Source organism: Bos indicus x Bos taurus, chromosome 15, assembly GCF_003369695.1.
Source record: "Bos indicus x Bos taurus breed Angus x Brahman F1 hybrid chromosome 15, Bos_hybrid_MaternalHap_v2.0, whole genome shotgun sequence".
Lineage (NCBI taxonomy): Eukaryota > Metazoa > Chordata > Mammalia > Artiodactyla > Bovidae > Bos > Bos indicus x Bos taurus.
In genome coordinates this window covers 36,397,942-36,411,964 of record NC_040090.1, presented here as the reverse complement: position 1 = coordinate 36,411,964, position 14,023 = coordinate 36,397,942, and the positions used below count along the sequence as shown (strand labels likewise).

The 14,023-nt window shown below is 39.3% G+C and overlaps 1 protein-coding gene across 1 annotated transcript; it reads right to left on the bottom strand.

The window, feature by feature from the left end:
* Positions 1–12,713: 12,713 nt before the first annotated feature.
* LOC113904991 (olfactory receptor 52E4-like) lies at positions 12,714–13,691 on the bottom strand. The gene has a single exon (XM_027562038.1). The coding sequence runs from the start codon at positions 13,689–13,691 to the stop codon at positions 12,714–12,716; it is 978 nt and encodes a 325-aa protein (XP_027417839.1).
* Between the last annotated feature and the right edge of the window lie 332 nt (positions 13,692–14,023).

The following is a 14,023-nucleotide window of genomic DNA, read 5'->3' as shown; positions in this document are numbered from 1 at the left end:
TCAATTTCTCTGTGTACTTTCACATGACCCACTCCCTACCCTTAAGTAGGTCTGCAAAAAAAAAAAAAAAATACTGGTTTATTAAACTTCTATTTTTATCACAATAACTGTATATCATCTTCTGAAGCAGCCATTTTTCTCTATTCCCTCTCCTGGCTTATTTTCATACTTCATAGAGTCAAAAGAATGGTTCCCAGTCTTGGTTGCATATTAGAAGAATCTGAAAAGTTTGTAGACTTCTGATTCCTAGGAAACTTAGGTATATTAAGGAATAGTGAGAAAATCAGCGTGACCTTGCTGTCACGTAAGTGGAGTTTTGGAAACAAGGTTAGAAGTGGGATCTATGACTGACAGTTCCTATTACCTAAAATGCTTTCCTAAAATTTACCTAAAATTTCTTTCTTTTTTTCTTGAAAACTCAAGAATTATCCTTGCCTCATTGTTACCTTCCCTTTCCTGCTGTTGCTCACATCATGGGGTAAGTTTAGTCGCTAAGTTGGGTCCTTGCAACCTCATGGATTCTAACCTGCCAGGCTTCTCTGTCCATAATATTTTCCAGGCAAGAATATTGGAGTGGGTTGCCATTTATTTCTTCAGGGGATCTTCCTGACCCAGGGATCAAGCTCTGGTCTCCTGCATTGCAGGCAGATTCTTTACCAACTGAGCTACCAGGGAAACCACATCATGCTTCTGCCCATATCTCTACCCTATTGCATAGTGCTTAAGCTAAGTTTCCTTTCCTTAAACAATTTCTCTACTTAAGTAATATTTATTAAGTACTCACTATGAGCCAAAACTATGGTTTTTCCAGTAGTTGTCTATGGGTGTGAGAGTTGAACAATAAAGAAGGCTGAGCACTGAAGAAGTGATGCTTTCAAATTGTGGTACTGGAGAAGACTCTTGAAGGTCCCTTGGTCTTCAAGGAAATAAAAATAGTCAATCCTAAAGGAAATCAGTTCTGATTATTCATTGGTAGCATTGATGCTGAAGCTGAAGCTCCAAAACTTTGGCCACCTGATAAGGACAGCCGACTTATTGGAGAAGACCCTGATGCTGGGAAAGATTAATGGCAAAAGGAGAAGGGGCAACAGAGGATAAGATGGTTGGATGGCATCACCGACTCAATGGACATGACTTTGAGCAAACTCTGAGAGTTAATGAAGGCCAGGGAAGCCTGGTATGCTGCAGTTCATGGGGTCACAAAGAGTCAGACACAACTTACTGATTGTACGATAACAACGAGCTGGGACTTATAAATCAGCCCTACATGCTCATATCTAAATACATTTCTGCATTATTTGAAAACCATCTGATTCTTGAAACTTTTATTCTGTTACCTCCTATATACTCTGTAAACCTGTTTACTTTTCTGAAGTGAGGCACTGCTTTCAGATATCCTTGGTAAAGGTTGCTAAGTGACTAGCAGATGAATGGCCAGTTCAAAGTAGTGGGTGCTACAGATGGAAGGCACTTACAGAAAACAATCTGATTAAAAGAAAGGGATTTAGGAGTAGTTCTAATGATTTACATCAGAACTTACCTAGAAATGTTTTCCCATATTCTTACCAGTCTCTTTTCTTTTGATAACCTGAGCTTGTCATTCCAAAGTCACAACTTGAATCTGCCTATTTCATGTTTCATAGAACACTACTTTTCTTTTCCACTGAGTTGATCTTAGCCCCTGGGAAAGGGATCTCTGCCACCCTGGATCTCCTCCTGTTTCTTTTTCTTGGGCACAACATATAGCATCCTTTCTACATGGACTAAGGCTCTGACACTATATAAGGGAAATTTTGGACTCTATGATTTCATTATCCAAGAACTTAGGGCACAGCCTGATTCTATAGAGATCAAAGAAAGAGGGAGGGTTAAAAAAAAACAAAACTATTTCATTAGAGTATCCCATTGGGCTGGATTCATTCAAAGAACAACATAACCTGAAAAGTAACTCTCAGGAGAAAAGGGATGATTTTGACCATTGCCAGTTTTTACGTAATGTTGGTTTTGTATGACTTAACCTCTATTTGGTGGATGCCTACAGATAGAGCTTTAGCTCTTTAATATAGACTTTTTTTGCTATTTCTTAAAAAAAATTTTATTTTTAATTGGAAGATAATTGCTTTACAGCGTTGTACTGGGTTCTGCAATATGTCAAAAGAATCAGTTATAGGTATCAACAAGACCAAGCTCACTCTGCTCGCCACATAAGAGGCCAATGAATTGAATCAGAGATGAAATATTGAGGCAAGGAATACTACTTTTTTCTGAGCCAGCTGATTAATGTCTCCAAAAAACCATCTTATTGAGGTCTAGAAGTGCTGTTTCTTTACAATCAGAGATGAGAGGGAGGTGAGGAAACAAAGTAAAAAGGCCATGAATCTTGCAAATATCTCCTAGAATGGCAAGCTTTAGGTAGGAGATGTGTTAATTTCTTCCTTCCTGACATCCACAGGTGGACAAAGTCCTGAACCAAGGCTCTTAAGCTTAACACAAGGCAGAGGGGCAGGATTCTCTGAGGCAAGTCATTATATATGATTACAATAACAAAAGCAAGTCAAAGAAACAGTTCCAACTTGGAGTCCGAATTGATTTTCCTTGCAACAAGTATGCATACATATGTTCCCTCCCTTTCTACCTTCCCCCCACCTCCCCTTCCAACCCGCCTCTCTGGGTTGTCACTAGGATGAGCTCCCTGCGTCATACAGCAAATCCCCATTGGCTTTCTATTTTACATACGGTAATGTATATGTTTCAGTGCCACTCTCCCAATAGATTTTTGAATAAGGGCATGCTCCAGATGATAATAGTCTAACTCACATGGCCCTCGTACACAATAATGCTGCGGTGGCTCAGCGGTTAAAGAATCCATCTGCAATGTAGGAGACGTGGCAGTGATCTCTGTGAGGCAGCAGTGAGTGGTGGCATGAAGCGAGATCTTAAATCCTTGTCCAGTTATTGAACCTGGGTCCACCTGGATGAGAACCAGGAATCCTGGCCACCAAACCAACAAGGGCTAGAAGCTAGAGGCTAATTTTCCCTGGATCTTTGCCCCGCCCCCCGAGAAAAATGCATTTATCATAAAGACAGAAACTGTAAATGCTGGTACAAAGTTTATTATAAGAGACACAGCACAACCGCAAGTAGGAGAGCACGCGGAGAAGCAGTTTGTTTAGGTGAGATAGAAGCAAGGCAGAGATGCATACCTGGAGAGAAAGGGTGTGGGTGTCCCCTCTAGTGAGGAAGAACATAGTAAAGAGGCAGTTAAGTCATTTATATTAAGGGAGGAAACAGACAGAACAGGCTCCATCTTGAAAGCAGGCTTCCATCTTGGGCCAGACTGTGGAATTTGAGCTATATGCCCAGTATCTATGGAAACAACATACCAACTGGAAAACCAGACCCCCCCACACTGCCCCCCTGCCCCGCCAAATGGAAGAGCCCCAGAGCTTGTACCTAGACTCTCTGTAGCCTAAAAAAATACCCTAATTATCTGTGTAACCGAATACAATCATAAATTCTATTACGCTTACTGGGATATGACCACAGGCCTATTGATAACTCTCCATTGTTAACTACCTAGGCTTAAGGCATATGGATCACGGGTTAACTTTGATCATATCTTTCTTTTCCATGGGGCTTCCCAGGTGGTGCTAGTGGTAAGAGAACCCACCTGCCAATGCAGGAGATGTAAGAGACGTGGGTTCAATCCCTGGGTTGGGAAGATCCCCGGAGGTGGGCATGGCAAACCACTCCAGTATTCTTGCCCGGAGATTCCCATGAACAGAGGAGCTTGGCAGACTACAGTCCATGGGATCACAAAAAGTTGGACATGACTTAGCACTGCACCATCCACTGTCATAGGCCTGGGTTGACTCCCACAGCATTCAGTGCTACTCCTATTTGTTTTTCCTTTGTTCAGACTAGTTTCAGGGAATTTGGGGAGGTGGGTTTGGGCACGTACACTTATAGTATATAAGGTTTTCACAAAAACTGGTTGGGGTCCTTGGCTAAGAGGAGACTCTGCCTTGGGCCCACCAGGGAAATAAACTGCACTCCGCTATCTGCATTGTCCTTCTGAGTGAGTTTGTTTTCTGGAATGAACGCGGCTACAACAATATAAGGCGATTCTTCTGACTTTGCCTTCCTTTCTAGCCAGTTATCTGGTTTCTTTTTCCGCTCCTGCCCTGCCCTGCCCTGGGACTCTCCCTTGGGGTGCACATGCACCCCTCAGCCAAGATGGATCTCAAAGTGAAGGCTTCTGGAAGGAACAAGACTCATTATGGCCTGGCATTATGCCTTGGCTTTTGACTCCAAGGAGCCTTCCTGTGCATGTATAGTGTTCCCTTACCTTTTACTTACAAGAATCTGTGCCTCTCTTTGTCCTTGCCATGATTATTCCCTTGAGGTGTAAACAAGAGACAAAGACTAGCTATTTACCCTGTTTCTGTTGTTACTTTCATTCCCAAATGTGGAGCTGGTTGTAAATTCCTCAGCTGGAGCACACATATCTCTTATCTCAGGAAATGCAAAGAAGAGGCTGGCTGATGGTGAATTTTCAAACTGGAGCTAGTCTATCTCCTACCCAGCAGGAGCTGAAGGTTCCATCCCTGGACTGGGAAGAGCCCCTGGAGAAGGAAATGGCAACCACTTCAGTATTCCTGCCTAAGAAATCCCATGGACAGAGGAGCCTGGCAAGCTACAGTCCATGGGGTCACAAAGAGTCAGACGTGACTGAGCCACCAAACAGCTAATGGCAACAAAATTTGCCACTTTAAAATTCTAAAAACACAATACATAACAAGATCCTGGAAACAAATATATGTCTATCAATAGATGACTGCTGAAATAAATGTTGACAAATATCTACAGGAATGTTATAGAATCATGAAATGGAATAAAATAGGTCTACCTATGCTAATACGGAATGAATGCTAAGAGATATTATTAAATAAACAAATTTTAAAACATAGTAACATGTTATCATTTATGTTTTTCATCTGTAATGCTGTCAACAAGTTATCTCTTGTCTAATTTTTCCAATGCATATATTTTTTCCATAGAAGACATGTGAAGATACCTGTCTTATCTTTTTTCTTTCTTTTTTATTTTTTAAGTTATGAAAGTATGATAACACAGTTACAGAAGACTTGGAAAATACAGAACAAAGTTACATATAATGACACTTATCTTTTCTTAAAATGCATTTTTCTTTAGTTCATTTAGTAATTAGTTAAAATTAGAATATTCTACCAACAGATTTATAGTGGTTGCTGAGCTATAACATCCATCCAGATTTTCATGCCCTGATCCTAGTTTTCGAGATTCCAATTTATCTAAACAGCACAGTCTGGTTACATTATAGTGGACAAGAGTGTTGTGATGCTTTGTAGTATTAAAAATAAAAATAATATCTTTGGACTATTTAAATACAAAATTAATTGGTTTTATCATTAATATATTTAAGCAAAAGAAAATATATCTTCAAATATAATGGGGTAAGGAGAAGATTCAATTTGGAATAATTTTTATTTTTCACCTATCAGCCATTACTGAAATTTTTTTCTGATGAAATTCCAGGTACATAGCTCATAAATCCATAGTGAAACTTCCCTGAAACAGGCCACTTCTAAAATAGCTCAGCAACAGTTCAACTGATGTTGACAGACCACAAAAATCTATCAAACTCTGATGTGGTTTTCTTCCATTGTGGTCAGTAGTATTTTGCATGACCTATGTGAATATTCCTCTTATTCTTCTGATATTAACTATTTGAATTAATATTTACTTATTCAGTTGTGGTCCTCTGCCCATTCTTGACAAAGAATCAAATTTGTAGCTTCTTCCATAGAGCTATGATATATAAACTCTGAAAACTTGCTAATAATTCCCAGAATTATAATAGGACATCTCTTTGGATAGATCTTTATCAGTTCAGTTCATCTCAGTCACTCAGTTGTGTCTGACTCTTTGCGACCCCATGGACTGCAGCACACCAGGCTTCCCTGTCCATCACCAACTCCAAGAGCTTGCTCAAACTCATGTCCATTGAGTCAGTGATGCCATACAACCATCTTATCCTGTTGTCCCCTTCTCCTCCTGCCTTCAATCTTTCCCAGCATCAAGGTCTTTTCCAATGAGTCAGTTCTTCACATCAGGTGGCCAAAGTATTGGAGTTTCAGTTTCAGCAGCAGTTCCTCCAATGAATATTCTGGACTGATTTCTTTTAGGATGGACTGGTTGGAACTCCTTGCAGTCCAAGGGACTCTCAAGAGTCTTCTCCACCACCATAGTACAAAAGTATCAATTCTTCGGTGCTCAGCTTTCTTTATATAGTCCAGCTCTCACTTTCATACATGGCTACTGGAAAAGCCATAGCTTTGACTAGAGTGGCCTTTGTCGGCAAAGTAATGTCTCTGGTTTTCAACATGCTGTCTAGGTAGGTCATAGCTTTTCTACCAAGGAGCAAGCGTCTTTTAATTTCACGGCTGCAGTCACTATCTGCAGTGATTTGGGAGCCTAAAAAACAGTCTATGACTGTTTCCATTGTTTCCCCATCTATTTGCCATGAAGTGATGTGATCAAATGCCATGATCTTCATTTTTTGAATGTTGAATTTTAAGCCAGCTTTTTCACTCTCCTCTTTCACTTTCATCAAGAGGCCCTTTAGTTCCTCTTCAGTTTCTGCCATAAGGGTGGTATCATCTGCATATCTGAGGCTATTGGTATTTCTCCTGGCAATCTTGATCCCAGCTTGTGTTTCATCCAGTCCAGCATTCTGTGTGATGTACTCTGCATAGAAATTAAATAAGCAGGGTGACAATATACAGCCTTGATGTACTCCTTTCCCTATTTTGAACCAGTCTTGTTCCATGTCCAGTTCTAACTGTTGCTTCTTGAAATCTGCATACAGGTTTCTCAGGAGGCAGGTAAGGAGGTCTGGTATTCCCATCTGTTGAAGAATTTTCCACAGTTTGTTGTGATCCAAACAGTCAAAGGCTTTAACATAATTAATAAAGCAGAAGCAGAAGTTTTTCTGGAATTCTCTTGCTTTTTAGTTGTCAGTTCACTTACTATTGAAGCCTTGTTTGGAGAATTTTGAGCATTATTTTGCTAGTGTGTGAGATGAGTGCAATTGTGAGGTAGTTTGAACATTCTTTGGCATTGCCTTTTTTTGGGGATTGGAATGAAAACTGACCTTTTCCAGTCTTGTGGCCACTGCTGAATTTTCCAAATTAGCTGTCATATTGAGTGCAGTGCTTTCACAGCACCATCTTTTAGGATTTGAAAGAGCTCAACTGGAATTCCATCACCTTCTCTAGTTTCGTTCGTAGTGATGCTTCCTAAGGCCCACTTGACTTTGCATTCCAGGATGTCTGACTCTAGGTGAGTGATCACACCATCGTGGGTATATGGGTCATGAAGATCTTTTTTGAATAGTTCTTCTGTGTATTCTTGCCACCTGTTCTTAATATCTTCTGCTTCTGTTAGGTCCATACCATTTCTATCCTTTATTGTGCCTGTATTTGCAAAAAATCTTCCCTTGATGTCTCTTATTTTCTTGAAGAGATCTCTAGTCTTTCACGTTCTATTGTTTTCCTCTATTTCTTTGCATTGATCACTGAAAGCTTTATAAATGTGAACAAATGAAGAAACAAAGAAAAATAAAGCAATGTTTGTCTGAAGCTGAAGTATTTATCACCTGAATAATAGGCCCTTAGTAAGTTGCACATATACAAAGTATCAGACTCCAAAATTTAGATCTAAATATACAGACCTATCTGCAGACATCATTGCCACAGAACTGAATATTGAAATGTTTTGATAGAGTTGTTAACAAAGAATGTGATGAGATACATGGCTAGATAAATACATATTTTTCTCTAAAGTTAAATAAAGTAAAGCTGAGAAGTTATGAATATGCTAGTTTATTCTCAGATGTGTTGGTTTATTAAAACAGCCACAGGGACTAACATTTTAAGAAAAGAACTTCTGAGCAGTATTATTTTAAGTAAAGGCATAGAAAACCTACCTAAAAATCTATGTTAAACTGACCATAGGTTTGTTTGGAAAAAGCACATTCAGTCACATGATATGAAATTTGATACCTCACAAGCAGAAATAAACTATTATTTTAAACTACAGAGTAAAACCAGTAAACTTAAAGCTTCTCTTGACACTATTGGATAGGAAGAAGAGAATGCCACCAAGCCTCCAACAAAGAAATCAGCTCTCTTGCATATACATGGGAGATTCTCAGGAGAGGCATGTGGAGTGGTATTTTTATTTTAACAAAATGGAGCATGAGCTGCAATTGGGAAATATTTCTCAATGGAGGAAAAAATACAAGAAGCACTTCAGGTAAAAGAATCCTGCAGCAGTGGAGGAAACATTGTCCTTCTCAATACAGGAAGTCTATGACTGGCAACCTGATAATACAAAGGGAAGGGGAACTATAGACTTATTTGTCTTTAATTTTTATTTGAAGTAGGTCTGTTTTTGTCTCATGTATGGTAAAGAAGAATGAATTATACACAGGGAATTGTTGCTGACCAAAGAACCAAAGTAGAAAAGTCCAGGACTCGATGAAGCAAATGAAAACAAAGAAAAATGCTCCTTGGTCTTGTCAAGAGGCAGAAAAAGGAAATTCACGATTGGCAACAAAGAGAGAAATTTTAAAAATCCTGCTGCACATAAAAGTTCAAAGTTAAATAAATATGTAAGTCATACTTATGAAAAAAGGAATCATATCTAGACGTTTGTATCTATACTCTTACTTTAAATAGCAAAGTAATTACAGGTAGTAAATTATGCATAAAATCTATTTAAAAGACTTACTTCCAGGGACCAGTTTCATGTAAAAGGAGAAGGAAGACTTTTATACTTCATTGTGTATCTTATCACATTTGTTTGCTTTACAAAGTATATGTATTATTTTAACAACAAAAATAGAAAGAACAACAATAGTAAGTAGCACTATTTATTTCATTCTGTGTAAAAAAGAAGACAGAAAGAAGTAAGAATTGAGAAGAACTATACACATCTATAGAAGCTCTTTTCTTTCTAGAAACACTTTTAAATATTTTAAGAATACTTTTTAGTTAGCTATAGTTATGGATGTTGAACCATGATAATGAGATAACTTTTTATTTGAAGTTGAAAAATTAAAATAATGAATCTATTGGATGAACTCAAGGTGTGAGCCCTTCTTAATCTCAAAGAAAGTTCACAGCTTATGGTGAGGCCACCTGCATGCTCACTTGCTCAGTTGTGTCCAACTCTTTGTGACCCCATAGACTGTAGCCCACCAGGTTGCTCTGTCATGGCGTTTTCCAGGAAAGAATACTGGGGTGGGTTGCCATTTCCTATTCCAGGGGATCTTTCTGACCCAGGAATTGAAACTGCATCTCTGTGTCTCCTGCATTAGCAGGCAGATTCTTTACTGCTTTGCCACCTGGGAAGCCTGTGAGGCCTTGGTCATGTAGATTTTTACGTTAGACAGTTCTTGCACACCATCCACAGTCCTCTTGTATTCATTCAAACAGTGCTGCTGTGACCAGTTCCTAGCATGTATAATCAGACAGTCAAGCTCAGGTCATGCCTAGTAATGTCTTGCCATGGGGCTTCCCCAAGTCCATGGATACCCCTAGCAAACAGCTCTGCTGTCGTGCATAAGTACCTGGAGTTAACACCTGTTGAGCAGGCCAGGAACCCTGTTTGAGCCATTGGGAGAAGTCCTTTCATCCCCTGGAGATGAAATACTCTGAGAGGTATTTCAGAAGTCTCTTTAGATGGTTCTGGCAGGGCTGGACAACAGTCTCCACTAACAGTGTGCAACTGGACCAAAAATCTTATATTGGCTTTTCCTCTTTCTTGTTTCACTCTGTTTTACGAGGGCCATATTTTGTGACTACATATCTAAATGAGCTGCCAATATGCAAGCTTTTGTCTCAGGCCTGTTTTCTGGGGAATCTAGAGTTATATACCCCAACGCTACAAAATCTTTTGCCCCAATACCTAAAACTCTAGTCAGGTGTTGCCTCCATGAAAATTTATTACAAGATACTTATTTATATATTTACTATTATATAATTATTTTCTAATTGTTTATATTTTGGGAGCCTGAGACTCTTACTAGGCATATTTGCTGTTTAGTTGCTCAACTGTGTCTGACTTTGTGACTCCATGGCCTGTAGCCCACCAGAACCCTCTGTCCATGGGATTCTCCAGGCAAGAATACTGGAGTGGGTTGCCATTTCCTCCTCCAGCGGATCTTCCCATACCAGGGATTGAAGCTGCATCTCTTGCATTGCAGGCAGATTCTTTACCTTAAGTTCTCCATAAAATGGAGATGATAGAAGGGTAGTCAACTCTGTATTAACTCAAATCCGAATACCTAGCAGACAGAAAGTGATTTAAACCTGACCATGATACGAAACATTTGAACATTTTTCTAGCTTTGCATGGCTAGAAACAATTCTATAGACATGAGAAAAATAATAGTTTATATCTATGTCATATACTATCTTGTTAGTAAGTCTACAGGAGATGAATCAAGCTGATCTTACAGTAGAAACAATAAAACACTTTTAAATAAGAAAACAGGCCAAGAGAAAAAACACAGATGGAGTCAGACTTGCTTCTTTTTCTGAGTTTCTCAGCTCTCTCTGTTTTCTCAGAATCATCTGCTGCTGACAGCTTTCCTGCCACAATTTTCCCAATATGCATTTTATTCCCAAGTTAATAAATATTTTGCTCATAATTTCAGTACAAATAGACTTCTTATTTTTATAAAATAACCAGTCATAAAGTAAAAGGAAGAAAATAAATATGAGAGATAGGCAATATTTTATTATACAGACTCATTAAATTTAACTCATTAAATCAGACAGAGATCTCAGCAAAATTAAGTTTTGTGCTACCACAGCCCCTCCAGCTAATGAGTGCTTCAAGTTCCTTCACAAACTGCTACTTACGTGTCAATTAAATATTTAATCATAAAATATCATGCTGAGTAATTTGTGCGTGTGTGTGTGTAATCTTCAAGTTTGTGGTGTCAGATAGGCAATACTCTGTACCTCAACCATTTTTTCCCCTGTAAGCTTTCCTTCATCTCTAGTTCTCCATTTGTAGAAGAAATATTTCCTAGTAAGCCTCATTTTTTTTTTCCTCCTGAAGGTTGTGCCCATTATTTCAAGCTTTGAAATATTCCATCTTTCACAGCCCTTGTTAATGAATTGTTCAATATACTGGATTGAACAATATAATGAATTGTTCAAAGAACAATATATATAATTGTTTAATAAATAATTTATTAGTATTTATTATAGCTGGTATCACTCTCGAGGAGTATCATTTATTTCCCTCTAGATTAGTGTTTTAAGAGTCTCGTTTTAGGGAATTCCCTGGTGATCCATTGGTTAGGGCTCTGTGCATCCACTGCAGAGGGCATGGGCTCAATCTTTAGTCAGAAAACTAAGATCCCACATGCTGCGAGGCATGGCCAAAAAAAAAAAAAAAAAAGTCTCCTCTAAATGGCAGCTATGTGGCTTCAAGGGTGTCTTTTCACTGAGCTCTGTCTTTAAATATTACTTCTACAATATAATGACCAACCCTAGAATTTTGGGACTTTACCCTTCATACATCTTGAAAGATTTGCACTATATCCTAAATCATTATCTGAAAGTGATAAATAATATCCTCTGAGCTTTATGAATTCCTAAGTTTGGGCACAAGATCTGAGCTCCACAAACTGTCCAAGAACTTGCCCATGACATTTCTGTGTTCCCAGAGAAACTGCCTTTCAGAGGTCTATAGCCAATGACTTCCAGTGTACAACTGACTTATAACTACAGGCAATAACAAAACATTCTCAGAATTTTCTCAGTAAGAGATTCTTAAGAAACACTGGAATTAGTAGAGACAAGCAGGAGAGTTGACAACAAGAATTTTTAAAAATGTGAAATTAGTTTAAAGGCATATCCACCTTTTAAGCTTAGGAGCTTCCCATTTCTCCTTTTCCACTGGAATTTCTCTAGGAATTGGGGATTATGTTTCTTGTCCATATTGCCCCTAGTTCTACAAAGAAGCAAGTCCTGTAAACCAAACATAAGTCTCTTGCAGCAGGTATAATAAATTAGTGTACTTTCCCTGACCTACTCACTCATCCTCAAATAATCTTAACCTTTTCCCCCACAACTTGACCAGCCTTGGCAAAGTGGTTGTTTTTGTTTTAGTCACTAAGTCATGTCTGACTCTTTGTGACCGTATGGACTGCAGCATACCAGGCTCCTCTGTCCATGGGATTTACCAAGCAAGAAAACTGGAGTGGGTTGCCATTTCCTTCTCCTGGAAAAGTGGTAGACAAGTTCTACCACTATTCTCTTCTACCAATATTCTCTTCATTTGGAAACATTCCACCTCATTTTACTTGCATTCAGTGTGTGTTGTTCAAAGTTCTTTTATGTCCATTGTCACATTCAGTTTTCCCAATTACCACGTCAGATGAAGAGAATATATTATTTTTTCATTTAATGTGAGATTGTAGCCTTGCTTTGGAAATAGTGAGAGTAAGTTCTCCTGTGTCTTAGACTCTCAATTTAAGAATTTTGGCAGATAATTTGTAATATGATGTATTTCTACCATGAGCTAATTCCTCAAGGAACTTCATTTATGTTGAAATTTTTTATTTTCTTTCAACCAGCAGTGCCAGATAATCAGACAGGTTTCTGACCATAGGTAATATTTATGGGCTCCTTTCTCCAGCACCCATATTTTGTCAATTTGTCCCGAAACTCTTTGGTTTTCACTGCATAAATAATAGGGTTGAGCATTGGAGGTACAAGGAAGTAGAGGCTGCCAAGAATGGTGTGCACATGAGGTGGAATGCCATGGCCAAAACGGTGAGCAAGAAAAGAGAAAAGTGGAGGGGTGTAATAGAGAAGCATGACACAGATATGTGTGGTGCAGGTATTTACTGCTTTTTGGTGGGCTTCCTTAGAAGAGAGCCGCATTACAGCCCGGATGATCACCACATAAGATGAGGCAATAGCTGAGATGTCTACCCCAGCAACCAACAAGGCCACCACCAGACCATATACCCTGTTGACCGTGGTGTCCACACACACCATCTTCACCACAGCCATGTGCTCACAGTACGTGGTGGGGATGACATGCCTGGCATGAAAGGGCATCTTCTGGAGGAGGATGGGCATGGGGAGAATGAGCAGGACAGCCCGCACTAAACTCACGAGGCCGATGAGCCCAATGCGGCTGTTGGAAAGGATGGTGGCATAGCGCAGGGGTTCACAAATGGCCACATAGCGGTCAAAGGCCATGGACATGAGGATGGCAGACTGCAAGGCAGAGATGGAGTGGAGGAAGAACAGCTGGACCAGGCAGCCCTCGAAGCTGATGTCACTCTGGTCAAACCAGAAGATGCACAACACCTTGGGGATGGTGGTTGTGGACATGCCCAGGTCCGTGAGGGCCAGCATGCCAAGCAGCAGGAACATGGGCTTATGCAGGGAGCGCTCTGTGGAGATGGTGAAGAGGATGGTGCAGTTCCCCAGGATGGTGACAAAGTACATGGACGAGAAAGGAATAGAGATCCACTTGTGTTTGTCCTCCATCCCAGGAATGCCTTGGAGAAGGAAGAAAGAGGGGTGGCCCTGGGAGGCATTGCAGTCAGTCATGCTGGCCCCCTGGTGGAGCACCTGAAAAGAGCAATTCAGAAACAACCTTGCCTGGATTTTAAAAAGAATCAAGATTTGCAAAGTAGAAATAAAAGTTGGAATATTAAGATACACAAAAATAATTGGGGAGGCTGGATGGAGGCAATCAAAAGGTACAAAGTTTCTGTTATAATTAGTACCAGGGATGTAATGTGCAGTATGATAAATATGTATGACAGTTAAGAGTAAATCCTAAGAGTTCTTATCAAAAGGAAAAATATTTTTTCTATGTCTTTATTTTTTTTAATTTAATTTTATTTTTAAACTTCATATAATTGTATTAGTTTTGTCAA